Raw genomic sequence first — 27,654 nt, 5'->3', positions numbered from 1 at the left:
CAGCTATGGGCTTGCAACAGGAATTATTGGGTGAAGTTCTCTGGCCTGTGTTTCATGCGAGAGGTCAGAGTAGATGACCATAATGGTCCCTTCTGGCCATAAAATCAATGATCTAGGAGAAAACCTAGAATTTTCTACTTTCACCATCACTTTTTATTTAATGAATTATCAGGAATAAATCCGTGTAACATGACCCTAATGATTATATAATTAGAACCAAGCAATTTATTTTGTCAAATAATTTATTCACCCCAAAAATACAGCTTTGGGTCAAATTTGTCAAATAGTTTTGCCAAAAGAACAGAACAGAAACATTTTTACATTTACTAAATAAAACATTTTGATTTTTGTTTCAAAATGGGGTTCTGTTAAAAAATAGCAAGATTTAATCCCCCCCAAAAAAGGTAAAAACACTCTAAAAATAAATGAAACATTTTGTTCAGTGTGAAATGAATTTTTCCTTAGACTGAAAAATCAATTATTCACCCAACTCTCTCTCTATCATTATCTTGCTGTATAATTTCTATTGGACAAGCTAATGTCTCAGAATAAGAGTATTATTTTCCCTGTTGCTTAGGCAATATTTTTAGTGCAGATTATGGGTTAATCTCTTTGAACAAACAATAAAATCTAGTACTGATTCTGTGTCATGACCTAAAACTCATACACCTCTTTGTGTAATTCCCCTGCGTGACCAGCCAATCAGGTTAAGTTTATAGCAACCATGCACACAAACAACAAGCGTCATTCACATCTGATACGGGAGGATGGATCTTGGCTCTTTGCCCTAAAGACAAGAGGGTAAATGCTGCTCTCCGTTACATGGTGTAAATCAGGAGGGACTCCACTGACTGCAGTGGGATTACTTTGGATTTTCACCACTGATTCTGAGCAGAATTTGGCCCAGGAATTTAGGAATTCTAAAGTAGCAAATTGGGGTACTATAAACACCTGCCATTTGTCACACAGTTCTTACGTTCCTATGTGTAGGTTTTGCAGAGTTTTGTGCATCGCCTCAGCTAGACTTCTGAAAACCCCATAGCACATTCTGGAAGGGAGGAAAGCCTACTGTATGCTACGAGAGGAGTTAAGGAGCTTGTCTGTGGTCAGGTTATGAGGCTGTAGGGGGATTGGATTAGGGAGCCTGTCACGGAGGGATCAGGTTGGGTTTTAGCTGCTGGCAGGCAAGATTGGATCGACCTGCTTCTCATTGGGGTGGATGAGTTAGCAAGGATGCTCAGGATGCTGGCATTAATCGAGGGTCCATGGTGAACTCATTGGTGGGGAATTCTGAAGGAGTTCTGCAACGTATGAACTTGCTGCACCCCCTCAGTCCTTCAGAGTTTTAAAGAGGCACCTCTGTGGGGGGGGGGAGGGTGGGTTAAAATATAAGATATTGCAATCAACTGGCCAAGTGTACATATATTTATGTGGGTATGCCACTGCCCTCTAATGATGGAAACAGAACTGTTCAGCTGTGTGTCATAGGCTCTATATTCCTAACAGCTAATGGGAATTCTCTGAGGGCCACTTAGACCTCTGCCAGTGCCACACAGTTCTAAGTGGTCTCTGCAGAACTTAAAGAGATTGAAGAGTCAACAATGCTCATGAAGGTATTCAAGGCTAAGTCTAGATATTCCCACCTCAAGCATATCCTGTTGGGATGCAGAGGGCTAGACTCAATAGCCCCTCCCAGTCTCAAAGATTCTGGAATTCTGTGCCAGAACATGACGACTCACAGAGGTCAGAATGTTGGCCACAGGCCTGGGATGGTCAAGACAATTCCTCCCACTTTCCTGACCATCTTTCATCAAACAACGTGCCTCCAGCCAATACCTCCTCAGCTAACACAGCGGAGGCTGAGAATAGATCAGCAGCAGCTACCACACAGCAGTGAGTGCACTTAAAACAAAACCCAGGGCTAGTGCCAAAAAGGAAAAGGGGACAGGAGCTTTATAAACATAAATAGCTGAGGGGTGAGTTTACCTGGATTCAACAGAAGTGTCCATCTACTGTATGCTATTTCCAGGGTGCTGACCACTGTAATATCGGAGCACCATGTATGTGTGCTCACGATGATTTACCTTTGCCTGGGCCATCCATGGAGTGATTAATTAATCCCTGTCCCATGAAGATCAGCCTCTGGCCTCACTCAAGTTACAGCCAGCCAGAGCTCTCTGTGCATTAGCAATGGGTGAAGCTCAAAAGATTTCATCAAAGCTCTGGGGTAAAATTCTGCCCTTATTGAAGTCAATGGCAAAACTCCCATTGATTTCAGTGGGGCCAGGATTTCACTCCTGTTGTTTTTACTCAACTATCTGAAATTCTAAAGTCTGCAAAACAGGGCAGGAATTCTCATAAGCAGCAGCTTCCTTGAGGAATTTCCAGTATTTACCTACTCTGCATTGGGTTGAAAATACTCTATGAACAGACCTTGCCCTGGAGTATCAACAATCCAGCTTCTGCTCCCTGCACCAACCAAGAAGAGCAGAGGTGCAGGGAAATAATTGCTTTCCCTTTAAAGTTAGACAGCTTTTCCTCAAGCCTTAGCGAGGTTCAGTTTAGGTGACACGTGGGCAGTGATGCAAGGTTGCTGTTTGACTGTTCCAGTTTACCTGTCCCTGATATTCTTCTACCACTCCAACGATGGTGGGAAAATATGAAATATGTAAATAATAAGAATTTAGGAGCTTGAACTTTTGTAGCACCTTCCACCCGCGTATCTTATAGTGCTTTATGAACATCAGTCAGTTTAGCCTCCCAACCCTTCCCTGAGCATTAGGGAAATATCAATAGGTGACAAGACTGTGGCTGTATTCCTGAGGTGGATAGTGACTGCTCTGTGCCTCAGTTTACCTCTTCGCAAAATGAGGGTCATGCTATCGACCCACCTCACAAGATTGTGGTGAGGCTTAACTCATTTTGGTCAGACTGTGCTGAGACCCTGGAATGGTACAAAAGTATATCTTATATTTACAGAATGCCTTTGACACCACAGGCCTTTTACAACTTATACAGACATTGGGGTACCTTTTCCACTACTGAAATGTAGCACCCAGCCAGAGTGCAGAGAAGCACAGGCAGTCAAATATATTGGGTACACTGTAACCAGCAGTGAGATGGAAGCAGACTGTTTTCACCAGTGTTGGAACTGGTCACGCACACCAGCATTAACACGAACCCTTTTCATGCTCAGACCATCCTGGGATCTTTAATGACCACAAATGTTTCAAACAGTTCCCTGGTTTTACACCTCAAGTGAAAGACAGCACCTCCGGCAGCCCCTTGCACCACATATTTAAATCAGAGCTATTTCTTTTCCCCAGTGATTTATTGGTTCCACTTTGAAGCCATCATACCCGGCCATGGAAAACACAAGCTTGTTACTCCAGGCGTAGGAGAAGAATTATGGTAAATTCACACGTCATAAAAGGAGAAGATCCACTAGGGAGTCATGGTGGAATGAATAACTCCATTCCGAGGGGATCAGAGGCAGCTGCATACGGACAGCAGCTCATACCAACTACTGAAGCACTGGGGTTACTTTGTGGTCATTCTCTCTGCCATGTCTACTCCCTGCTGTGTCTACTCGCCTAGCTGGGTTGCCATGGATCGACATAGGGGATGATATCGTAAGTGTTGTAAGATCAGAACTACACACAGCAAGCACCTGCACTACAGCAGAGTCTGATGAAATGGCCAAATAACTGAAACCCACAACTAAAGCACCCAGCTAGCAAACAGTTCGATCCACTTCTACTTTCCTAACCCAGTTGTAATGGTCTCCTTCTCTGCATAAATCCAAATCTGATATTTCCAGGACGTGCATGCCGCTGAGTCCTGTCCGGCTCTCGTCTGAACCTGCACGTTGGAACAAAACATTATGCTAATGATCTCCAAGGACCTGGGATTCCAGTTGCTTAGGAACAGAAGTTTCACAGGCTGTGGAAGGAGAGTTGAATAGGGTGACACTGTAGCTGGGTAAGTCCTTCGAACCCCTCCTCCCCCCTGCACGCACACACGATTTCTTGAAAGGTTGCCGTTTAAAAAAAAAAAAAAAAGGAAGTCGCACTTTAGAATTTACAGGCCTGCGAAAAGCAAATCTGCCCAGGTTTCCCCTGCACACTGGGGTTTTATTTACAAAACCTGGGAGAAGGACTAATTCACTATTCAGAGAAGACTAGATAGAAGACAACTGCACACTGACAGAGCATGGAAGCTCATTCTGCTGCACAGACAAAGCAGGCAGCTTGCGATGTGTACGCATCTGGAGTAGATGCTTCCTAGGTGCCAGCCGGTAAGATCTCATACAGCTCTATACAGCAGCGTTGCAATTCCAGAGACTTGTTTAGATGAAATATTCTTTACTTTTTTTCTGGGGGGGTGTCAGTGTTTGTGCTGCAGGTTAACAGGGTTGTTCTGAATAGGGTGACCAGACGTCCTGATTTTATAGGGACAGTCCTGATTTTTGGGTCTTTTTCTTCTTTAGGCTCCTATTACCCCCCACCCCCTGTCCCAATTTTTCACACTTGCTGTCTGGTTACCCTACTTCTGAAGAAGTGTGGAAAATTAAGGGAATTTAAAGGGAGCTGCAGTTCCTGCTTGCTAACAGAATCCATTTAATCTAAGCCAGTCCCTGTTAGCAGAAACTGTGTTTAAGAGAGTCAGTGAATTAATCTCTCCTTCATATTACGTTGTAGCCGACAACAAATAAACAGTACACAGGAAAATGAATTCTACTATGATTTGCAATACCTGCCAGCTAGTGCGTGAAGGGCATAATGCAAAACACAAATGGCACCTGGTTTGGCTTTTGATCGTGTATCAATCTCAGGTTGGTCTATAGGCCCAGTCACTCTCGTGTCTGGGCAAAAAGCAAACAAAAGGTGTAGCTCTGAGCCACCAGATTTGTAGAGAATGGGTAGCTCGGTAGCTGATCTCTTGTATTTGGCAAGTCTAAGTTACAGCACATGAAAGAGAAAGGTTTATCCATGGGCTCCCTACCCGTATGGCTATTATTTATGTAGCACTAGCCATGTAATCCAGTTATGGATATGTCCCCTGCCCCAAGGAGATGAACTAAAATCAGCACAGGAAGGGGGATGGGAAGAGACTAGAGAAAATGGAAAGGAAGGAGTCCTTAAAAGTCCTGAAAGATATGTACAGCTGAGTGAGCCTAAGCAGGGTCAAGTGGTAGCTAAGGTCAAAGGCAGCACAGAGAGGCAGGGAGCAGATATGCACCCCGTGGCATTTGTGGGAGATGAAGGAGTCTTGGTGTAGAGGAGGAGTCACTGCTGCAGCCAGAGAAAGCGCATTTATTGAGCGAGCTCCAGAGACCAAGCCAGCACTGGCTCAGGGAGCCTGGTGCGGGAGGAGACTCTGAAGTGGGGAGACCTCTACAAAGTACTGTGTGGGAGGCGACTGGGCAGCGGGGCTGATCCCCAGAGTGTTTTTCTGAGAAAGGGGAGACTGGGGATGGGGCAGCACAGAGAGCATCAGGACCAAGAGAGGATCTGAATTCTCCTGGTGGCTGGGGACAGTTCAGCTCCCACTCACCCATCAGAGGGGTCTAAGCAGCTATGTCATATACCTGGCCCTGCACAGGTGCGTAGGGGCTGGGAAGGAACAAGGAGTCCCCACCCATTACACACCCTGCATGGGAGCCAATCAGTCAGAATCATAGTCCCAGTGCTTCAGGGAACATAAGGTCTTTCCCCTCCCTGCACCACCCCAAAGGAGGCAGGGCCATGGTTCTAACCTACACACACACCTTATGCATCGGGTACATCCTGCACATCACCGTTCTGCATGCAACAACGGGGAGACAGGTTGGACAACCCGGAAGCACAACCCCCCTAGGCAGCACAGCTCTGCACCATCTGCAAACTCAGCCCTGGGCTTTAAAGGCCCAATCTAGCCAGGGAGTATGGATAAAGGGGGCTTTATGGTCAGGAGCTTCGTTGGCAAGTCAGCGCCTCCAGCAGTGCCGCCTTGGCACAGGTTCCACGGTAACTCAGAGGGAGAACACCAAGGGTGGGCAAAGAAAGAAAGTTTGCTAAAAGAAAGGTCTGCTGTGTTCCCGAGTCTTTGTTCGGGTGGCAGGGCATGAGTCTCCAGCCCGAACTCTCCGGCTCCTCCCCGGGAGTGTAATTGTGATATCCAATATTTATAATTAACAGCCACCACAGGCTGGCCCCTGCCATTCCTGAATTTTTAATGTCAATAGCTAAGGAGTTGGAGCCCTTTTATTCAGCTCGAACCAGTCCCAGACGTGGCTAAACAAGCTCTCATTATCTCCAACCGCAGACCTCCCGCTGCTAATTAGTTTACCACCATTGCGGAGAGGAAAGCTTTCCATCCCATTTGAGCTGCCTCCTCACCCCAGAACTTCAGAAGAGCTCTAATGCTCAACCTTGTTGGCGGGCTTGGAAATCACAATTGTTGTAAGTATGAAACCCAGCCACTACGTTACTTCAAAGGAAACGTCTCTCAGAGAGATTCCAGACGCTTCCTGGAGCCAGATCCTGTGATGGAGATGCACACGGGGCGGAGGCGCGGGGGGAGGAGAAGAGGATATTGCCTTTTGATTGAAGCAATGATGGGCCATATTTTTCAAGGTGCCTAAAGATGCAGATAGGCACCTAAATACCTTTACAAATCTGAACCAGAGTACAACCCACGTTAACCCAGTGTGTGTCTTTGTCCCCCTCGGAATCACACAATGCAGTTTATGAGTCAGCTGCTTCCTTCCAGCGAATGCAGCTGGTTTTTTAGCTTGAGCAATAGAGGCTTATGCATCCAGCCCCCAAAGGTCCCAAATTCAATCCCTACAAATGACCCAGCCAAGGACATCGATGCACAGGCACCCAGAAGGGTTAAACTGGATTCATTATTCAAATAACAGCCCCAGCCACCTTGCCTTCCTCACTCAGGTTCCCTCTACTATTCCCAAGTCCCCCTCCTAGAGCATCCAGGGTCCTGGTACCACCCCCTCCTAACCTCTCCCCAGGACAGTGCAACTTGGGCCCAGAGCTTGGACTCTGAGGTGTTATGAGTAACACAGGGAAGGATGAGGCCAAAATTCATCCCCTACCGTCAGTGGAGTGGCACTAGGGATGAACATCACTGTGGTTATCCTAATGACAGGTTTCAGAGTAGCAGCCGTGTTAGTCTGTATTCGCAAAAAGAAAAGGAGGACTTGTGGCACCTTAAATTTGTTAGTCTCTAAGGTGCTACAAGTACTCCTTTTCTTTTTGTGGTTATCCTGACATCATCCCTTGTTCCCCTTGGAGATTAGCTCCACCCCCTCCCTCCTGAGAACACCAATACAGACACCTTGATTGCTGGGATATGGGAGACCAGAGTTTAAGTCCCTGCCCTGCCATTGAGTTCCTGTGTGACCTTGGGCAAGTCCCCTAGTCTCTCTGTGCCTCAGTTCCCCATCTGTACAATGGGGATAACAGCCCTGCCTTAGCTCTCAGGGGTGGGTAAAGATCAATGCAGTAAAGACTACCATGGTAGAGAAGCACAATAGATGGATAGAGTGATGGGTGTGTATGGGGCTAGACTGATAAAGGCACTGAAATCTATCTAACAACATTAAAAATAAAAGCGGTCGAAAGATGCATTCAACTCTCAGAAAGATTGAAACCCAGCACTGTTTCCCGAACTTCCCAAAGAGTCTGTCTCACTTCTGAAGGCCTGGCAGGGCGCGGGTGACTGGCACAGATACCCTGCCTTTGCATTATTTTGGGCTACGGCATATAATTGAAAGGAGCCGATATGTCTTATCTCCAGTCTGAGCTCCCCCTTGATGTACTTGCACATGATTAATGAGTAGCCAAAAAGCCTGAAGGGTTTGTAATGAAGCCTTTCTAATGGAGAAGTGTATTGTAGACAAATCCATATTGCTTCCCAAACAATCATTCATCAAAGCCGTGATTTGACTCTTTACAATTAAATGCGGGAGCACCCAGATCAGCTGGAGATTAGCCAGCTGTAACCTGTGCTCCTCTCAGCTCCCCAGCAGCTACAGTCACTGTCACTCCTTGCCAATGAATTCTCCTATTTCTTTTACTGCTGATGCATATTGTTAGTTACCTTTGATAGCCTCACCTACTAATAACACCTCTGCGATTGCAGTGTATTAGCAGCCACCTAGGCCTCCATTCAGCAAAGTCCTGTCCTTTATTATGGGCTAGATTTTCAGAAGCACACCACAACTGGAGGTAGATTGGATGTTCTACCTTAGGGTTTTATACCACCAACCATCACCATAGTATCTGGGTGGAGAGGCCTTTGGAAAATCTGCCCACCAGTGTCACAATCGGTGCAGCCAAAGGTTTCCATTGACTCCAACGGGCATCGGACCAGGCCTTATAAGGGTTTTATAGCCTTTCCTGTTGCCCTTCTGTAGCATCACCTCTCAGCTGATATCAAAACATTTTGAACTGCTAGGACACACTTTCCTGTGCTCCCTAGGGGTACGCTGTACCTGCAGCATCCCTGCTCGGCAGTGCCCTCTCTCTGCACACAGGAAGGGCAGCTGCGGGTGCTGTTTAAGGAACACAGACATTCTTTTCTTTAAAAGTCTCTTTTATGGTCCCAAGGTAACAATTTCATTTTAAAGCATTAGATCAAATTGTGTCTAGATTTATGTTGGCTGTTGCACTGTTATAGTCAATGGAAACGGGAAGGTGTACAAAATAGCGCCGGATTTAGCTCTGTTTCAGAGTAACAGCCGTGTTAGTCTGTATTCGCAAAAAGAAAAGGAGTACTTGTGGCACCTTAGAGACTAACCAATTTATTAGAGCTCTTAGGATTTATATATATTAGGATTTAGCTCTGTTATTATGTTTACTTTGACGACAACTCAAGGCCCCCATTCAGCAAAGCTCTTAAGCATGTGCCTAAAGTACACAAGTGCTTTGCTGAACAGGGGCCTCGGGCCCAATCCTGGTCCCTCTGTCCAGCCTGTGTAACCAGGCTGCACTGAGGCAAGAGGGCGCTGCTATACACCTGCCCTCAAAGGGGTATGGCCAGTTGGTCTCTAAAGCATCTGATCTAATTAATACCCTTTTGGACAATATGTTTTTGTGAGGTGAACAAGTGCCCCCTGGGGGCTGGACTGAGACCCACCCCTTATTTCACGCAGGCCACGAAAGAGCTAATGGGTAGCAATCATTTTTATTCCCTATCAGCACAGGCTGGACTGAAACCAGCACCCTAGTGGTGAAAGGCTCCATAGTCCCTATACTCCATCACTAAAACCCTGGGACACCACAGACCAGTGGTTCAAAACCTCCTCTGCACTGGGTCATGACCCCGACACCTATGTGTGACATTGCTGGGACTCATGCCCCCCAGATGGAGAACTCATGCCCCTAGAGAAATGTTGTGACTCTAAAGAGTCCAGTGGTCATGTGTTAACTTCTAATGAGGTCACTTTTTATTTCGAACCAGGGTTTAACAGCCAGCAACCTCAGAAGATTTCACTTGGGCCCCTCCATCTGAATACTCCTTACTGACATAAACTGACGCACTTCTCTCCCCCAGCAGAAAAATGGCCAAGGGGAAAGCAAAAGGCCCCAAGGGGAAAAAGATCACCTTGAAAGTCGCCAAAAACTCCATCAAGATCACGTTTGATGGAAAACGCCGCCTTGACCTGAGCAAGATGGGCATCACCACCTTCCCCAAGTGCATCCTCAAGCTGGCTGATGTGGACGAGCTAGATCTGAGCAGGAACATGATCAAGAAAATCCCAGACTTCATTGAGAAGTTTCAAAACCTGCGCTGGCTGGATTTGCACAGCAACCAGATCGAGAAGCTGCCAGAGACGATCGGCATGCTCCAGAACCTCTTCTACCTCAACATCTGCAACAACAAGCTGACGACCAGGAGCCTGCCAGTGGAGCTAAGCCAGCTGAAGAACCTGCGCACCCTCAACCTGGGCTTGAACCAGATCGACAACCTCCCCACCACCCTTGGGGCCCTGAAGGAGCTCCAGGACGTGGGCCTCTTTGACAACTATCTAACGACCATCCCCAACAGTGTAGCAAAGCTCCCCAAGCTCAAGAAGATGAATGTGAAGAGGAACCCCTTCCCCCAGCCAACAGAGGAGGAACTGTTAATCGACACCATCAAGCGCATTGAAGCCCTGTACTTGGTGGATGAGAAAGACCTGTGTGGCCCCTGTCTGAAGAAGTGCCAGGAGGAGAGGGACAAGCTGAACAAGCTGAAGAACACGGTGCCCACCTCTCTGAGGAAGCCAAATTTTTCTTCCCTCATGACGCCCAACTCCACGGCAAAGGATAACCAAACAGAGTGGCGGTGAAGAGGCAGCATCCACGGGTCACACGAAGGTGGCAGTGTTACACAGAGTCTGTCCATTCGACTCTTACAGTGTCCAGCCCAAACCAATAAACGGCTCTTCCCCTCACCACAGTTCTCTTCATTTAAGGGTTTGCTTGGTGTTAGGTGGAGAGGACCTGCTGTTTCTCCTAAACCAGTGAATGGGCCCCAAAGCAATAGAAGTGCAGAAAAATAAAGATGAAAGAGCATGCTTGGTTCCTGGCTTTTACTTACTATGAGACACCATGGGCCAGATCCTGATTCCTGTCCCCTCTGCTTTGAGCTGCTTCAACAGAATGAAGCAGGAAGCAGCTGCCTGGGGATTTCTGCAGCGTAATGAAACCTCCAGGTAGCATAAGGCTCCTGCAACCCTTCTTCCCCCATCCACCAGGGCCAAGAAACTGCTCCATCCAGCCTATCACCAACTGCCCTCAGTCCCCTGGAGGGCTGTGACCAGTTGGCATGACTTGGAGAACCTTAGGCCAGACAGGCATAAAGGTTGCTGAAAGTTTCCTTTATGGCCCAGAGCTGTACTGGGCAGAAGGACTGGTCTCCAGGATATGAACCAGTTTCTACTAGTTTTGTACAAGATCATTGTACATAGAGAAACCTTCCTCGCATCTCACTTCTGGAGAGTGCAGGCAAAGCTGGATTCTTTGTAGTCCCACTCCATCTGTCTTCTGGGGGCAGGGACTCTGTAGGGCTGAGGGGAAAGCAGAGTGGACAAGCCTATCATGTGAAAGTGTCACAAATCTTTCTCTTTAGGAACCACATAACTGCCAGTGTGCTCCACAAGACAGCCCCTTGGATCTTCCTGGGGACTTGGGCTGTGGAAATTCTCCCCAATGAATAGCACTTGGACCCAACAGAGATAAACCTCAGACTCTCCTGTTGCCATAGCACATGCCCCAGAGCTGCATCTAAAGGAGAATCTTCACTAGCTGTTAACAGTACAGGGCCTATGATACAGTTTCAATTCTGTCCACCAGCAGTCAGTACCGACACAGACACTAGTCAGGAGTAATTTAGGTGTGAAATGCAATGCATAATGATACACAATTCTGACTCCTTGACTGTAATCAAAGAGCCACATTCTTTGCTCAGACACACAAGCAGGTCCCACGGCCTTTCAGTGCTGGATGCTGCATCCGTGTATCAGGGAGCTGAAATATTTATCACAGACATCACAACTGGCCTCATTTCCCCTCGCACGGCTTCCCCATCCCCCATTCACTTCCAAGCTGTCACAGACTCACCTCCTCCCTAAGGGAGAGGGGCAGGAAATAACTCCCTTCTAGCCCAAAGTGTCTTCTGATCCTTCTTTAAGGTGCATTGTATAGTGCCCATAATCCAGGTCCCTCTCTTGCTCTGGCAATCTCGGGGTGGCTGCAGGTGAATTTACAATCTCACCCCCAGTCCCAATCCTGGTGTCCCCATGGTGTGTTTCTCTCTCTTACTTGCTCTCTCTCTCTCACACACACACACACACTCTCACTCTCTTTCACCTCTGCACAGAAATTAACTTGCATTCTTTGTTGCACCTTCAGGGCATACCCTGCCGACAGCAGGCAGACAGTGACATACAGGTGCATTAGACTAGTAGATTATCAAAGCAGCCAAGCCAAGCTGTCCTTGAACAAGGTGCTGGCTAAGGCCACGGCGACATATGGGAGGTGGCAGAGAGTTAAACATATTTAAATGAAGAATAAAATGGGGTGGGGTGGTGTGGAACTGCTCAGTAGTCTAGTAACAGCCCATTCTGGAGGGAGTAAATTGGGACTCCTGGGTTCTACTCCCAACTCTGGGAGCATTGTCTAGTGGTTAAGAGCACTTGACTGGGAAATGAGGACCCCTGGGCTCTATTCCCAGCTTTCAACTACTTTAATATGTTACATGAAACTGCACCTTCATGCCTCAGTTTCCCCAATTTAAAATGATTATTCCTCTCTCACAGGGTGTCGCAAAGCATAATAATTGATAAAGCCCTGCAAGATTCCCAGGTGGAGAGGGCTGCATGAGTAGCAGGCGATACTGCTATCCGATGTGTGTTCATTACACAAGCATTCAGGGGCAAGGAGGGAGAGTCAGGTCCCACTCCGCAGCTTGGCTGAGACAGCAAGGACTGGGGACGCTGTGGAAGCAGCATGTCTATCCCCTGGGGAGGGAGGACTTTGTGCTCCTCGTGAGGGACCCCACCCTCTGACTCAGGAATGACACCAGCAAAAGTGAAGATACAATGAACGCATGGAGTTCTTTGCCCTCCACTTCCCAGAGCAGAAGAGGCGATTATGTAGGCCACTTACTACAGGGAGGCGTTTCCAGGTAGGAGGATGTTCTCTCTAATCCTCCGCTTAAGCATGTGGCGTCTGGTGTCTCCCAGCACACACTACAGTGTGGCCCAGAGAGAGCTGTGCCAGCCCTCCCCAAGCTTCTAGCCCTGCTCCTCAGAGGGGACAATGTAGGCGAGGTCCTCTCCCCTCAAGGGGATAACATTCCAGCCAGATCCCCATGGAGACTAAAAACCCTTTGTGCTTAGCTGTGCTTCCAAGATTCAGAACAGGCAGCATCAGGCTCCTTAAAGCTCAGCAAAGATAAGGCCTAACACAAGTTATACCTTTCTCGCCTACCAGTGAGCCCAACTCCAGCCCAAAGGTCATGAAGACAGGATCCAGGAGGGCTCGGAAAATTACTGATCGATGAGTGCTAGGTAAACATAGGATAAATCTATCCCTATGGCACCAGACCTTGGGCTGTTTCACTCTGTCTAGAGATATCAGTCGCCTAGTACTGCGGAATGTGCTGCTCCACACTGAATCTAGGATCTTTTTTGGCTTTCCCAGAGACACAGATGACTCCCAGCAGAGCTCAGCCTGGGCCAGGACTGGTGGTACTTGTCTTAAGCTGCCTTCTCACTCTGGAGTGTCAGCTTTCAAGTCCCAAAAAGTAACTCTGTAACTGTAAACCTAAAACCAATGATCTGAGAGTAACCAATGGAGACACCTATGTGAGCCTGACAAGGACCAGGGACGACTGCTCAGAGAGGCACAACCTACCCCATTCATCTGATGATGCTCATGCCCCATGGTGATCATTTACATCTCAACACTGTTAACTATTTGGGACCCCCCCACACACACACAACGTAAGAGTTGTTCTCCCGGCTCTGCACAAGCTTCCTGTTCCCTTCCAGGAACAGCTTAAGCCATTTGCTATGCCTACAAAGCTCTGTGGGGTCTGGGGCCCAGTGACCTGCATTAGAACCTGGGTGGAGGAAGTAATGGAAGTGGCTCTTCCTGAGAGATTTCCAGCCCAAACAATCTGGTGGGTTAAGAGAAGCATCCAAACTTCTGAGTGTTTATCCGAACCAAAAGGAGCTGCCAACCCATGGGAGGGTCACCCAGGGATACTGAAGATGCAAATTAGGAGCGTAAGGAAGTATTCCTTGGGCATCCAGCTCAAGAGAAGTTCTGGGTACACAGGTTTTCGGGATCAGCACAGAATACTCACCCAGTCACATCACCCTGTGCTTGGAAATAAACCCACTTGGCAAGGGGCAGCACATTGGGATCTCTACTGTGAAGCTATTATAGTTGGTTCTGCAGCATCACTGTGCGTGAGGCACATCTGTCACTGTCTGCTCTAACTGCCCACTAAAGAGGCCATTATGCAGCAGCAGCATTATGGATTAGCTCTCTAACCTCACGTCATTGACTGTCTGTTCCCTGTTCTTCCCCACACTAACCATCCACATAAGAGTTTACCAATAAAGTCATATTAAGAAGATAATCATTATTAATTAACTATGGATAACAGCTACTTAATGCATCCCTCATGCCTTTGTAATGAAGATATTTTACAGCCAAATGCTTTGGGGAGATTTTGGGATGCCTTTGAACACTCAAAATAGGTTTTAAAGGGAACAAAAATGTTGATTTATAGTGTCCTTTGTTAAAGTAGAACTTATTTCTAAAATTACATTTATTGAAGACAAATATCGGAACGATTGGGAATGATTCCGGCTTATTACCTTATATTCAGGGACTCTTCAGTTATTCCTTTTGCCTTCAAAACAGGCTGCAATGAACAAAATCTAAACAGAGATGAGAAAATAAATCAACATGGTCTTTAAACTGGTTATTATTACCTGTAATAATCACTGAGGTTTAATCCCCAAGGATGCCAAAGCACTTTACAAACTGAGGCCCCTTACATTCAGGACAGCACTTCAAGTCAATGGGACATCTGCTGTGTTTAAAGTTAACTAGGCACTTACATGCTGTCCTGGATAGGGATGGACTTCAGCTTAAGAGCTTCCTGAATCGGAGCCTTGAACTGATATTCAGTCAACAAAGATAAGAAGCACTTCATCCATCACTAAAATGCAGCTGCTTCTGGGGTAGAATCTAGCTGCCGGTTAATTGCCAATGGATATAGTATGCAGCATTTTAGGGCAGGTTTCCCTATCTAACTGAAACAACAAGGTGAATTTAAATAGGAAAAATGGTTCCAAACCTGCAGTTGTTACTTAGGCAAGGTTCCACTGGGGCCTATCCATAGATTTTAAGGCCAGAAGGGATCATTTTGATCAGCTAGATTAAATGATCATAATGATCAATCTAGGCCACAGAATTTCACTTGGGAATTTCTGCATCATGAGCATTTTGCCTTGGTAAGGACAGCCAAATTATACCTAATGATATTACCAGAGCTGCAGTTTTTCCAGACCATCATGGTTAAATTAATGTGGCTGATATAAAAGCAATGTGCAAATCATCCACTTTGTACTCTAATGTCAGCAAAGGAAAACGCCACCAGGACAAGGCAGCTATAAAAGAAAAGCCTTCACTCCTAGACAAAAACGTCACTGTTTAAAAAGTCATGTCAGCTCCATTTATGCCAAAGATTTAAAGTAAAGGCCAGAGAACCAAACTCAGCTTAAGTACCTAATGCTACTTCAAATATTATAAGTAAGAGAGAAAAATCATAATTAATGCTCCAAAAAAATTACAACTCTGCAAGGGGAAAGTGACATTGGCCGGGAGGAATGATGTTTTTCTTGCTTACATGGAACCATCCAAAGACCCAGGAGCTGCAATTTTAGAGTGAACCCTTAGGGTTGTTGTTCGGGAGACACATGTGAATGGGGGGGAATGATGCCACAAGTGTAACACAATACCGGCTGCTGTGACCTCGGTGCTAACGTGCCAGACTTAAGCAGTAATTACCTCTTGAAAGCTTTATTCCTATCGCTGTCATGGAAGACGAGAAACTTGGAATAGCCATTTTTGAAGAATATTTCCAAAGCGATCTCCTGTAAGGATAAACCATTTGTACCGTGAAGACCCCTGATGCAAGGGCTGAGCAAAGCAGAGAGAAACGTATCATTTGCCCAATTTTACAGGGTTTTCAGCACTAAGGGCCAATTTTTGTAATGAGCTCTGTGTGGGTGGGATCACGGGGGACGACTTTCACAATATTCTCAGTCCAATATGCAAGATCCAATGGACTGGACAGAGTTCAAGAGGCAAATGCAAACTTCAAACCTTTGGCCCATCGACTAGTTAAAACAGGTCTTTTACCAAGAAAGTTCACCCCTTCCTAAACTCTGAATCAAGCTCAAAGGAAAACCTTTGAGACATCTCCAAACTGGGTGGATATTATGCTATTCTTTAGTGAAGCTTTAAGTGATTAAAGTTGCCTTGCCCCCCTTCCCCTGAAAATATTGACAATTTGTTTATAAACCTATTATTTATACTGGGCCAAATCAATTTGTTTTTTCCCACTTGCTCTACTAAATGCATTAATATTATTTATTATCTCCACTGCAATAGCACCTACGAGCCCACTGTGCAAGGTGCTGTACACACACAGAACAGACAGCCCCTGCCCCCAAGTGCTTACAATCTAAGTATAAGATAAGAGGCAATAGGAAAGCAGTGATTGTAATAAACAACTCACAAATGCTCTATGGCAAGTTAAGAGTCTGATTCTGAAAGGACTTCTGGTGGGATTCTCATTGCAAGATCAAGGCTAAAAGAGACTAAACAGAATGGGCAACCTTGATGTATTTCTACTAAAGGCAAAGGAGTTGCAGCCATAATGACTAGAGCCAGTGATTTTTTTTTTTTTTTTGGTGAATAGTAAATTTATTCAAAAATGCATGGGGTGGGGAGCACTAAAAGTATTCCTATATTCGGGTTGTATCTGGCTAGTAGTTTTATCTGAAAAAAAAAAATCAGTGATGTCAAAATAAAACATTTTGACATTCTGAAACAGAATGCGGTTCTGCTGAGAAACGTAGCTAACTGAAAGAAATAGGTGAAAAACACTCAAAAAAAAGTAAATGAAAAGTGTGTGGGGGGAATCCATTTTGGGTCACACAAAATGATTCGTTCTACTTCAATTATTTTTGCATTTTTTCATTTTGACAAAAAAGAAACCCCAAAACCCTGAAACAATTCAGTTTCAGTTTAGACCAAACCAATTTTTTTTTTCATATTTTTTGAGTTGTCCCCCAAACGGAAAAACCCATTATTCACTCAGCTCTAGTAGCGGTTCAGATTCACTGTCTGAAAACTTATCCCGCAAGAGTAGGAACAACTGAGATCTGTGTTTTCCTTCCTTGTGTGTCTATGGGAGCTGAGCACTATGGAAAATGGGTCCACTTGCTTAGGAGCTTAAATCAGGATTTAATGGACTGATTTAAGGCACCCATTTTTGAAAATCTTGACCTGAATTATAAGCAACACGTCTCCATAGCAATTCTTCCCTGGTAATACTGATTCAGTTCCTGAGGAGTCATACACTGGAATAACAGGGCTAACACTTTGGCTAGCAGGGACAGAAGTTTCCAACATCCACTGCTAGCAAAGCAGAGATGGGGACAAGAACAGTACTGTAGGGGCGGAGCAAGTCCAATCCTGAGGCGTTATAATGCAAATAGTTTCTGGCAGAGGCCATGGGGGGATATGGGGGTCACATGGCCCCCCAGATATGCTGTTTGGCTTGCACTGAGCATGCCCAGTAACTCTGCTGAAGCCAGCTGCCCTCACTCCACCCCCCAGCCACCCTCACTATTAGCAGGTAGGGTTCAGCTCTGATTCCTGGTCATATTTTAGCACTTTTCTTGCAGCTGTTTCCCAAACAACATGGCATATTGACACCTACCTGTAGAAGAAAGCGCATCAGATGTATCTCTTTAATGTCACTGTATGCGTAACGGGAACATGCCTGATCTCCCATGCCCTGCTCTTTGTGGCATAAGCTGAAAATAAATGGATCGGTGATGCTGAAAGAGGTAAAAACAGAAATGTGTTTGAGATGGACAAGGACAAGCAAGGCCTTTGCAACAAACATGCTGGATGTGGGGGAAGCCTCAGGCATAACCCTATATACAGCCAGCACCATGTAGTCTAGGAGCATCCTCCATCCATGCACAAATGGCTTTATGTACGTTTCTACAGAGCCTGGTATCCTAGGAGGTCTGTGATGTCAGCCAGAGCATGGAAGGTTTCGAGCACCCTGAAGGCAATTTCATACTGGATCCTGAAACAAAGAGGGAGCTAGTGGAGCATGAAGGTGCATCTGGTGTGATCATGCTTTTTGGGACATGCAAGTGGACAGCAGCAGCATTCTGTGCACGCTGTCTGAAAAGCAGTTACACACAAAAAGTCCGCCGAGAAAGGATTTGCAGTAGTCGAGGTGGGAGGAGATGGAGGTCTGGATGAAGCAGAGCCATGGCCAGGGGATGTTGTTGACCACAAAGGGCTCCACTGTGATATCTTTACCCCCATTTGGTAGTACCTTACTTCTCAGATAGTCCCATTGACTTGAAAGGGTCTTCACATACTACTCAGTGTGATAACAGGTACAATAATCAGGTCCAAAATGATCACGCCCTTTAAAAGAAATCCAGTGAAAGCATGAGACGGTGTTTTCCCAGAAGCCGATCTGGTCACTATTTGATTCATCCAATCATACGGACTCATCCGATCACTAACATTTGATCCAGTAGGAACTGGATGTAAAGCAGTGACCATCGATGCAGGGTCAATGAGTAAAAACAATGAGTCACTCACTTCCCAGTGGACTCGGAGCACAAACACACCCATATGCATCCACAGAGCATGAGCAGAAAGCCAGCCTACAAACCCATTTTCAATAGAACAAGAATCATAAAAACGGTGTCAGTGTGCAAAGTATTAATTATGATCCTTTTGGCCTTGGAGAAACAAATAGGAACTTTTCAACCAGTGAAGCAAAAGACTCTTCTAAAGAATGTTCCATATGAATAAAAGATGGGAGAGATGAAGAACCAACAACACTTAAAGACACCAGAAAAAGAGAATAATTTCCATCTGTAATAGGGCTGTCTTCCTATTTCTCTCTAAATGCTTAGCACATTTTGGGTGGTGCTGTAGTATAAATAATAGCCATATCCAGTAAAACAACTCTAATTGCTAAGTACTCCTCACTCTAAACGATGTTTGGAAAATGCTTGTTACTGATAAGCAGGTAAAGATCAATACAGCTGAAGGTGGAAGTCCAGTGCTGGTATAAACCCTTCAGCTCAGTCTGTGATATTCTTACTCACACTGAGCAATAAGTACCTTCTTGTCAAGTAGTGCCATTGATTGCAGTGATCTTACTTGTGCCATGAGTAGTGTCTATTCAACAGGAGCAAGGGTATCGTAATCTGGCCCCATGTAATCCAGGTACTTGAGGCACTATCCTTGGCTTTATGTCCTGTTGAGGCATCTGAAATAAGCGAGGGTGTCTTTCCATGCTGCCCCAAGGTTGGGCGTGGACGCAGACACTGGAATGTGGTCCCTGAGCAGCTCCCAACAGAACTCATCTGTGGCTGTTTGCAGGACTCCAAAGTCCTTCCTTTTAGGATTCTCTCATTGCTGTCCATTCCTCCTTTTCCTGGATCCAGATGTGGTCAGCGGGTTTATTCCTGAGTCCATACCTTACTGCACTGTATTACATAGAGAGTCCTCTGCCTTAGTGGGCTAGAAGCATGGGAAGAGATTGTGCTGTGGCTAGCTGCCAACCTCTCTCAGAAGGGTCATAGCTGTGGGGGCTGTGCAGGAACCCTCAGTCTGTATTGTAGCCCTGGCTCACACTCTCTCGTCCTGCCGGTTGGACTCTCTGTCACAGGTCTGTCTCACCTTCAGCCCATGGATGGAGGTGCTATTATTAAGAATGGCAGGAGTGATTTGGATAAAATCAGACCCTCTCCTCCCCCATCATGAACCTTTACTCAAAGCTCAAGCTGAGCCTTCAGGCCTCACAAAGGTTTGGTCCATTTTTCTCACCCAGTTCCATTTTTGCAGCTGCCTTGCTTTTTCTGGATTCCAGCTGGGACCAGACATGAGAAAGTGGGTTCCCATGAGCCATTCCAGATGGATCAAAAGCAGGAAGCAATGGTAGCATCCAGCTCCAGAAGCCCTGTCTCAGGCCACATTTGGAGCAGCATCCTGATTTTGGGGTGCTTCTCCATACTGACCAGAACCTCCAGCCCCTTTGGCCATTTCCCCCTCCTTAAAGATTAGAAGCACCTTTGCAGCCGGAAGGAAAGCACAGTGGGCCATACTTGGCGCTGATGCACACCCTGTGCAGCTCTCTGAAGTCAAAGGGTTCCCAAAGGCCGGGTGCGTCACTTCTGAGCTTGGCCAAGCGTGCCTGCAGGAAGGGAAGAATGACTCACCTGGACAAGCAGTGCTTGGTGCAATAAACCTCTTCAAACTGGGAGAGGACAAAGTGCTCGCAGATGTAAAAGTGTTCTTTGCCAAGGAGAAGCACCCCTTCTGATGCCAGGTGTCCTTGCACAATCACCACGGAGTATCTAAATGTAACCTAACGTGGAAGGAAGGAAGAGATGTAGCCAGCACTTGGTAATACACTTCGCCTGTACTGTACACTGCTTATCTAGTTACCAATCAGGCCCCCCTGTAGCATCTGAGCATCTCGTAAACATTAACCTAGCCTCACAGCACCCCTATGAGGCAGGGAAGTGTGACCCCTATGATACAGAGGGGGAGCTAAGGCACAGAGAGTTGAAATGACTTGCCCGCAGTCACACAGGTATATCTCATGAGTCTCTGAACTACAGGAGTCAAAGCCTTAGCCAGGAGGCCATCCTTCCACTATGAACCAACTCGGCATTTATACCTGGACACACACACAAAGATGTGCTGGTGAAAGGCTTCAGAAAGGATAGTCTGAAGGCTGCAGTCTTCTATTTATCCACTGAACAAATATGGCACAAGATGCATCAATGCAAGCTTCCCCCAGTGTTCCTCACCCCTAACCTAGCAGATTCCCCTCTGGGAATCAGAAGGGAAGTGAGTCTCCCTGGCTCACTCCTTCATTGGTCTCCCTCCTGGGACAGTCAATCAGCAGGGCAGGTAGTGCATGTTGTGGTGTTGGTTTCTGTGGCCTGGATACTTGCCCATTGGGAGTTGACTTGAGACCAATTCATTTCGCTCGGGCCTCCCAACAGCAATCAGGTGGTAATAAGTCATGGTCAGCACCAAGGTGCCATTTGGCCCGCCATGTGCCCAGAGCCCTGGCAGGAACACCGGACAGACAAACCGAATGAGGTTTCCGAACAGCAACACAGCGGGAAAAGCCTCCGTGTCAAATTAATTCTTGTGGGGCACCTACAGGCAATGAGCCATGAGCAATGAGCTATGGCAAAAAAATGAGGCTCTGCGTGTCCCCAGATTTGGGGCCAGCTGATTTCAGTGACCCCCGCCATGAACCTGAGCAAGACCCACTGATGCAAAGGGTAATTAGCCCCCTCTTTAACTAACACACAAACACATACCCATTCACACAGATGGGAACTCCATACAGAAAACCCCCAGGGTACTGCTGAGGTTATCAATCTTTTTTGTTTGTAAAAGGATCTTTATTCACATTACTCTACAGAGAAAAACCAGACACTCCTGTTTGGACCCCAGTGAAATACATAGCTCAAAAAGCACTGCTGTGGGTTTCCAGGGAGCAATGAATGAACTGGGAAAGCAGCTGATATTCCAGATATTTATCCCAATATTATCCAAGCTATATGGCCAGCTGAGCCAGCAAACTCAGGATAGAAAGTCAAGGAGCACAGGAGCTATGGGATTCCAGAATCATCACATTTAAAATGCCTTGGTTTGAGGTCAGTTCTAGAAAGGGCAAAAGTTTTGTGTTTTGTTTCGTACCCCTCCTGAACCAATTCACTCCACTGCAGGGGTGCTGGAACAGTTTGTATAGTGGGGGTGCTGAGAGCCACTGAATCAAGCTGCAAACCCTGTATATGATCGAAACCACTTCAAGGCAGTGGGTGCGGCAGCACCCGAAGTTCCAGCACCTATGCTGGAATTTTACTAGAGCTAGCCCTGACCCACAACCTCACATACTCCGGGAGGCCTGGAATCCAGATCTGGATTGCAAAATTTTGCAACACAAGCTCGTCCTGAATGAGAGACGGCCTGCACAGAGTGCAATTGGACCTGAAATGGATGTAGGTGACAGGACATGTTCAGAAACCTTCAGAGCTGTTTTGGGGAGAACCTCTGCCATTTGGGGTCCAGTGTCCCAAGATCAGCTCTTACGAGATTTTCACCTCCTTGGCTCCAAATGTCATGAAACTGGTTTGTAAGATTTCATCCACATGCAGAATGGGCCTGGAAATAGTACTGGTATCAGCAGGCCAATGGAATTCCCATCCTGATATGGACAAGGTACACAGATTAGACCTGACTCTCCTAAACCTGGATACACCTAGGTTTTTCCCTGCAGGACCTCTCTGCCTCCACACCTAGTTCCTTCGGCCTCAGACACACACATTCCTGGGACCCACCTAGCATAGCCATGAGTGAGAATAAATAGCTCTGCATCTTTGAAGGTGCTCTGAGCACCAACCATTAGGGTGAGTCGGTGGAAGAGCCTAGCATTCCTGTGTGGGGCCCTGCAATCTGTTACAAGGCCCTTTCCATTTCTGGATTCAACACAAAACCAAATTTGTATGGGTGGGTGAAGATCCTCTCCCCACAACCACCAAAGGGAATGTGAGCATCTGGGTTGGTCTCATCTCTCATTTGAAAGCCTTTATTCCACAGGTTTATTTGTTTGTTTGTTTGAGAGGTACACCATAGAGCTGGTGAATTCCTGTACTGAACAAGAAGCCATTTTAACATCATCTCTTTCTTTTGCGAGGCTGGTTTTCTCATCTGGATGTCTCAGGCTGGGAAGAGAGGCTCTCACAGCCACCGGGGTGAATGAGTTTAGTGGTACACAGGGCTAACAATACCTTTTTCTCAGATATGACTCAATCACGGAAGTCCTTTCCTCTCTGCTGGCCTAAGCCAAGGTTATAGCTACTTTACCTAATTACCACCCCTTCAGTCCACCCAGGACAGCCAGTACCCGAAACTCTTTCCTCCTCCAATACAGACTTTATAAAACTCCCAGTCCTGAACCACTTTGCCAGGAAAACTGGTTATCAACCCACCTCTGGAGCTACTGATTACATTATACAACCTTTGTATCTCACACTTTCTGTGTGCTCAAGATTTGAGTCTTAATTACCATTCCACAATTAAGCTGGTCCAGCTATGTCCAGTAGGTAAATATGTTACTGATTTAGTTGTATTGATTTAAAAAACCTTGTGTGGCTGCAGTTATACCAGTATAAAGGTACACTGTATCCGCTTAGTTTATTCTCCCTTCTGTACGGGAGTAGCTATACAGGTATAGGTCACCTTTACACTAGTATAATTGCATCCACACTCAGGGTTGTACCAGAATGACTACACTGATATATTTAAGTGGTATAACTTTCTAGTGCAGACAAGACAGATGGAGAAGTGGGAAGCAGCATGCTGGCAGAGCACAGGGGAGGAGCTGCAACTGGTGTTGGTCAGAGTTGGGAGGTGTGACATGCATGGGACAGGAGGAGAGGCCAGCAGGGGTCATCAGCTGCAAAACCAGCCTGGGAGGTCTGAGCAACAGCGTTAGAAGGGTTGGAACCCCTCAAGAGTGCTCCATCCCATGGCCCTGACATAGCCCTGTGGGCAACATGGGGTTAAAAACTAGACTCACCAGGAGCTCTGTTACAAACTGATACAATCAGAAGGGTGTGAAGGTGGGGGCTCAGTCTGCAGAAGATCAGCCCAACAGACTTGCCCCAGTGGTTTGTGGCATGGTGGGAATGCCGCAGTCCTATGGCCTCCGAGCTATTCCCAACCTAACTATTCACAATACCTAGTGGTGGTCATGAGGGAAATGCACCCAATATTAGGTCCTACTGGTGCTCATGGGGGTGTTTTGGAATGGCCCCTGGAGGAGACCATCCAAGGTGGGGCTGGGGCAGCAGGGAATCTCTCTCAGATGTGGGCTGGCGCTGTGAATAAACAGAAGCACTCTGCCTCCTGCATTGTCAATCCGATACCTGTCATTAATGCTAAATCCACTTCTTTTAAAACAACCACTGCCCTCTAGCAAAATATATATCCATGTTGTTAAAAATAAACAAAGCCCTGGGCTGAGGTATTTCTTCCCAGTCTGAACTCAGAGCAAATTTCATTCCTGCCCAGTAACAAAGATCTGACAACAAAGAGGTGTACCCACCGGGACATTCCTGTACCTACAGGGCCCCAATCTAATGAGGTACCAGCCAGCCTGAAATTAACATAGATTAAATAAACTTCCCCTTTTTTTCACAACAGAATCGAGTTCACTGGTTGCTAGAATCATTAATCAATGATGCAAAGGTGACATAAAATAATTGAATAATTACCTTCTAAGGTATTGCCTAAAGCAAGGCAACTACAGATTGTTCCGCTCATTCAGACGCAGGAAAGGAATTAGAGTAGATATCATCTAGAGGGTAAAGGTTTGCTACTTTTTTTTTAAATGAATCTATTTGGATTTAAACAAACACCCATATATCTAACCGGGAGTCCAGGGGCCAGTTTTTAAAGGTGTTTCAGTAGAGCTGGTAAGGAACCAGAATTTCTGTGCCCCAGGGAATTTGGCATTTCAATTTTTTTTCATTCCAAATTGGACCAAAAAGCCAAAAATTTTAAATTTCCAGGGAGACAAAAGGTTTGAAAAAATTTCTTTCCATTCAATCAAAACATTTCATTTTCAACTTTTCAACTGTTTTTTTATAAAGAGAAGATGCATGTCAAATGAAACGTTTCAAAATCAAAAATCAAGACATTCCATTCCAAAAATATTGAAGCAGGATGTTCTGACAGTCTCAGAATCCTTCCTTTTGGGTTTGTTTGTTTTTTCCAAAACAAAATGTTGTCAAATGGACACCCACCCACAACAAGTATCCATTTCAATGGAACGGCACTTGTCCAACCATCAGGTCAACCAGTTAGGAGCCTAGAGTCAGACAGGCACTCAATGTGATTTTCAATAGCTCCAGAGCAGGTTAGTCTAATTCCCATAGATTTCAAAGGGATAATCTGGCCCTGTGGGCCTTTCCCCTCAGCTAAAAGTATGACACAAAAAAACCCCCCCAGAAAAACACCACCACAAAACCATCAGAGCAACAAGTTCTCCACACACCCCACACACAACACCAGGGGGCAAAATATTTTACAGAGCAAATCCAAATCCCATCTTATACATTTTCCAAACAGACCTCACTCACCCAGACCCAGAGGTCTGCTCAGAAAGACAGGCTTTGCATTGTGCCCAGAAGGACAGCAAATTCTTCCTTCAGGATTTCTTCAGGAGGCAGGGAGGTGAATGCCCACCTCTCCTGTCAGCAGCTCCCTTCCCCTATATGCCAAAGAACTCCAGCTGGAGCACATCTGCTGTGGCAGCATGGCATGGGGAAAGGTGCTCTGTCAGTTTAAGAAGGTCGTAGGCCATTTAAGGCCCTACTGGCTCTGGACAGTGGTATGTGGCTGCTTCAAGCACCTCATCTGTCCACCACTAAAGGAAATGAAATCTATTTGACCCCGTCTTTAGTATTAGGGGCACTAGTCTGAAGTTCATCTGTGTGTGAGCCATCACAAGTACTGAGGTTCTGCCAAATTAATTGCTGTCATCATGACTCCACTGAAGTCAATGCAGCCACCCTGGGGAAGGATCTTGCCCATGCACACAGCTCTTCCCATTCACCTTGTAACACGGGAGACCTCAGGAAAGCCCAGGACACAAAATGTAACAGAAGTTCAGTGCTGACGGTCGCTGGGATCCCCCCCCCCCAGCACTGCTCACACACAGTAGAAATGAAACCATGGACTAAGGGGGGCATGCTGTCTGGCTTGGCTGACTTCCTCAGCACTGCTCAGTTCTGTTAGGGAAGGTGTTGTACACAGGGGTGAGAAAAAACATCCTGCAAAACACACATAGTTGTGCCTGTCCCACCCAATTCCAGGTCCCATTCTCATATACGGCCATAGAAACCTGGGGCCATGCGCTAGCTTTGATTTCTGTGCCTGTAACCAGCCAGCTGAGCCCTTAAATTTCCCCTCCAGCCGGTTCCCTTGACTTCATGCCCCTTAGCCACTTGGTAATAACCTTGGCCACATCCCCCCAGCTGGATGTCTTGCTATCGACTCCTCCTCAGCCTTGACCACTCTTGCTGTGAGTAAGACTCACGAGGCTGCTGTGCTAAGAGCCAGGGCTGTCACTCAGGATGGCTGTCCAAGATCTGGGGTCTGTGAAGAGCTCTGCAGATTCAGGGACGAAGAATGGCTCCACAAGCCACTGCAGTGCTGGAGGGAGAGTCTACAGGGCAAAATGCCTCTCGGGGCCACGAGTGGCAACATGGACCACATCTTGGTGCTCCTCTACATTGTCAGAGCCCTGGCTAGCACACGGAGCTGGTGAGCATTTCTGCCCGAGCTAGTGAATCCCTGTCCTTTGCGCTATTAGCCCAGCCACCCAGACTCCAGCTACCTGCTGTGCACCAGTGCTGGTGGGGAAGAGTCTCCTGGCTCCCCCTCCAACCCAGCAAGACGCACACAGGGCCAGCCTTGATTTGACGGTGGAGAAAATAAGTTCATACAAAAACTTTGCCCATCTCTGGCTCCTGCTATCTGAGGATCTCAAAGTATTTTGCACACATTGATTAACACTCAACCCCACCCTTCCCTGTGACGTGGGTGGCCATTGGTATCCCATTTTACAGATGGGGAAACTGAGGCAAGGGGCAAGACCTGACTTTCTCCAGACCAGGGATTGAACCTAGGTATCTTTCTTTCCAATTCCCTGCTCTGATAACTATTCTGGCTTCCTGTCTCCAGTATACTTCAACACTGTGCAAACCCTCCACAGCTGTGTCCCTGTGCTGTGGTAGCTCATAATGGTGCCCCTGTGAAAACTGCCCGTGTCAATACCACACTGAACTGGCAGGTCCCTGTGACAGGGCTGGCGTACCTAGGAACACTGGCTGCATCGAAGCATATGCAGGCCAGCCCCCCTATTTGCCCCAAGTATTAGTACCCTCGATGACCTCACGGCAGTTCACCTCCAGAAGGGATGCCCTGACTGACTAGCTCGTTTTCTACAACTATGTGTCCAGCTCCCTGATTTCTGCTACTTGCTTCTATTGTCCTTGGCACCTTCAGCCCCCTTTCAAGGAAGGGCCTGGTGCTACATCACTGCTAGACCGTAGGCCTCTTGGTAACCAGACACATTACCCACTGGTGCTTGACTTGCTTCTGGTCTCAGGTAACTCGCTGGCAGTTGATGGCTTATTTCCTCTAAAACTCACAATCTCTCCACCAAAGAGAAACCACCCCCTGGATTGTCCTGGTCAGCAAAGCTGTGCTGTTGCTCCTCCTCAGTCTGGGCACGCAAACAACACATTAATACCCTGGCACAAGTAGCCAAGACTTGTCAAGAGCAGGGAAACATTCTGCAGCAGGGGGGCTCAGGCTGCAGATGTGAATCCAACACATGTACAAGAATCAAATCTCCCCTGCTCATCTGGTGAGCCAGGGTTATTAAAGGGCTGGCCCAGGGAGAACAGGCTGGGCGGGTTCACGTCGTGTTTCTCTTGCATCAACCAAGCAATCTGCACAAACACATTTTTCACAACACTCCCTGTCGCACACACACATCCTTCTCTCACAGCCATCTTACACACAGCCTCAGCGTACTGTATATACACACACCACCTAACATGCCTTGTCCCACACACACACAGCTTCCCTCACAGCCAACCTACACACCACCTAACATGCCTTTTCCCATGCACACAGCTTCCCTCACAGCCAACCTACACACAGCCTCAGCATACTGTGTATATACACACACACAGACTAATGCTCCATCCTCCCT

At 46.7% G+C, this 27,654-nt stretch overlaps 2 protein-coding genes across 13 annotated transcripts in view; one reads left to right on the top strand and one right to left on the bottom strand.

Annotated features, from left to right (window-relative positions):
• The window catches only part of WDFY4 (WDFY family member 4), a 247,143-nt gene that overhangs the window by 61,573 nt on the left and 157,916 nt on the right, over positions 1-27,654 (bottom strand). For all 10 annotated transcript variants that reach the window (XM_073353062.1, XM_073353061.1, XM_073353064.1 and 7 more), the window contains 4 exons: positions 20,060-20,208; positions 17,518-17,638; positions 15,576-15,661; positions 14,378-14,440 (listed from right to left, as the gene is read on the bottom strand). In XM_073353062.1, coding sequence (XP_073209163.1) covers positions 14,378-14,440; positions 15,576-15,661; positions 17,518-17,638; positions 20,060-20,208 — 419 coding nt within the window. The remainder of the gene's footprint in view (positions 1-14,377; positions 14,441-15,575; positions 15,662-17,517; positions 17,639-20,059; positions 20,209-27,654) is intronic.
• On the top strand, positions 3,999-10,531 carry LRRC18 (leucine rich repeat containing 18). Of its 3 annotated transcripts, XM_073354894.1 has the most exons (3): positions 3,999-4,297; positions 6,307-6,443; positions 9,463-10,531. In XM_073354894.1, exon 3 carries the CDS (start codon positions 9,563-9,565, stop codon positions 10,331-10,333), a length of 771 nt encoding a protein of 256 aa, XP_073210995.1. In that variant the 5' UTR covers positions 3,999-4,297; positions 6,307-6,443; positions 9,463-9,562; the 3' UTR covers positions 10,334-10,531. The 3 variants fall into 3 exon arrangements, with proteins under 3 accessions (XP_073210995.1, XP_073210997.1, XP_073210996.1); XM_073354896.1 differs by lacking the exon at positions 6,307-6,443 and having other exon boundaries at positions 9,559-10,531; XM_073354895.1 differs by lacking the exon at positions 6,307-6,443.

Source organism: Lepidochelys kempii, chromosome 7, assembly GCF_965140265.1.
Source record: "Lepidochelys kempii isolate rLepKem1 chromosome 7, rLepKem1.hap2, whole genome shotgun sequence".
NCBI classification, from domain to species: Eukaryota; Metazoa; Chordata; order Testudines; family Cheloniidae; genus Lepidochelys; species Lepidochelys kempii.
The sequence above is the reverse complement of the archived record's forward strand: the minus strand, read 5'-3'. Positions and strand labels throughout refer to the sequence as shown.

What these genes read in the sequence shown, in the direction of transcription:
- LRRC18 (XM_073354896.1), top strand. Translation starts at nt 9,563, where the DNA reads ATGGCCAAGGGGAAAGCAAAAGGCCCCAAGGGGAAAAAGATCACCTTG.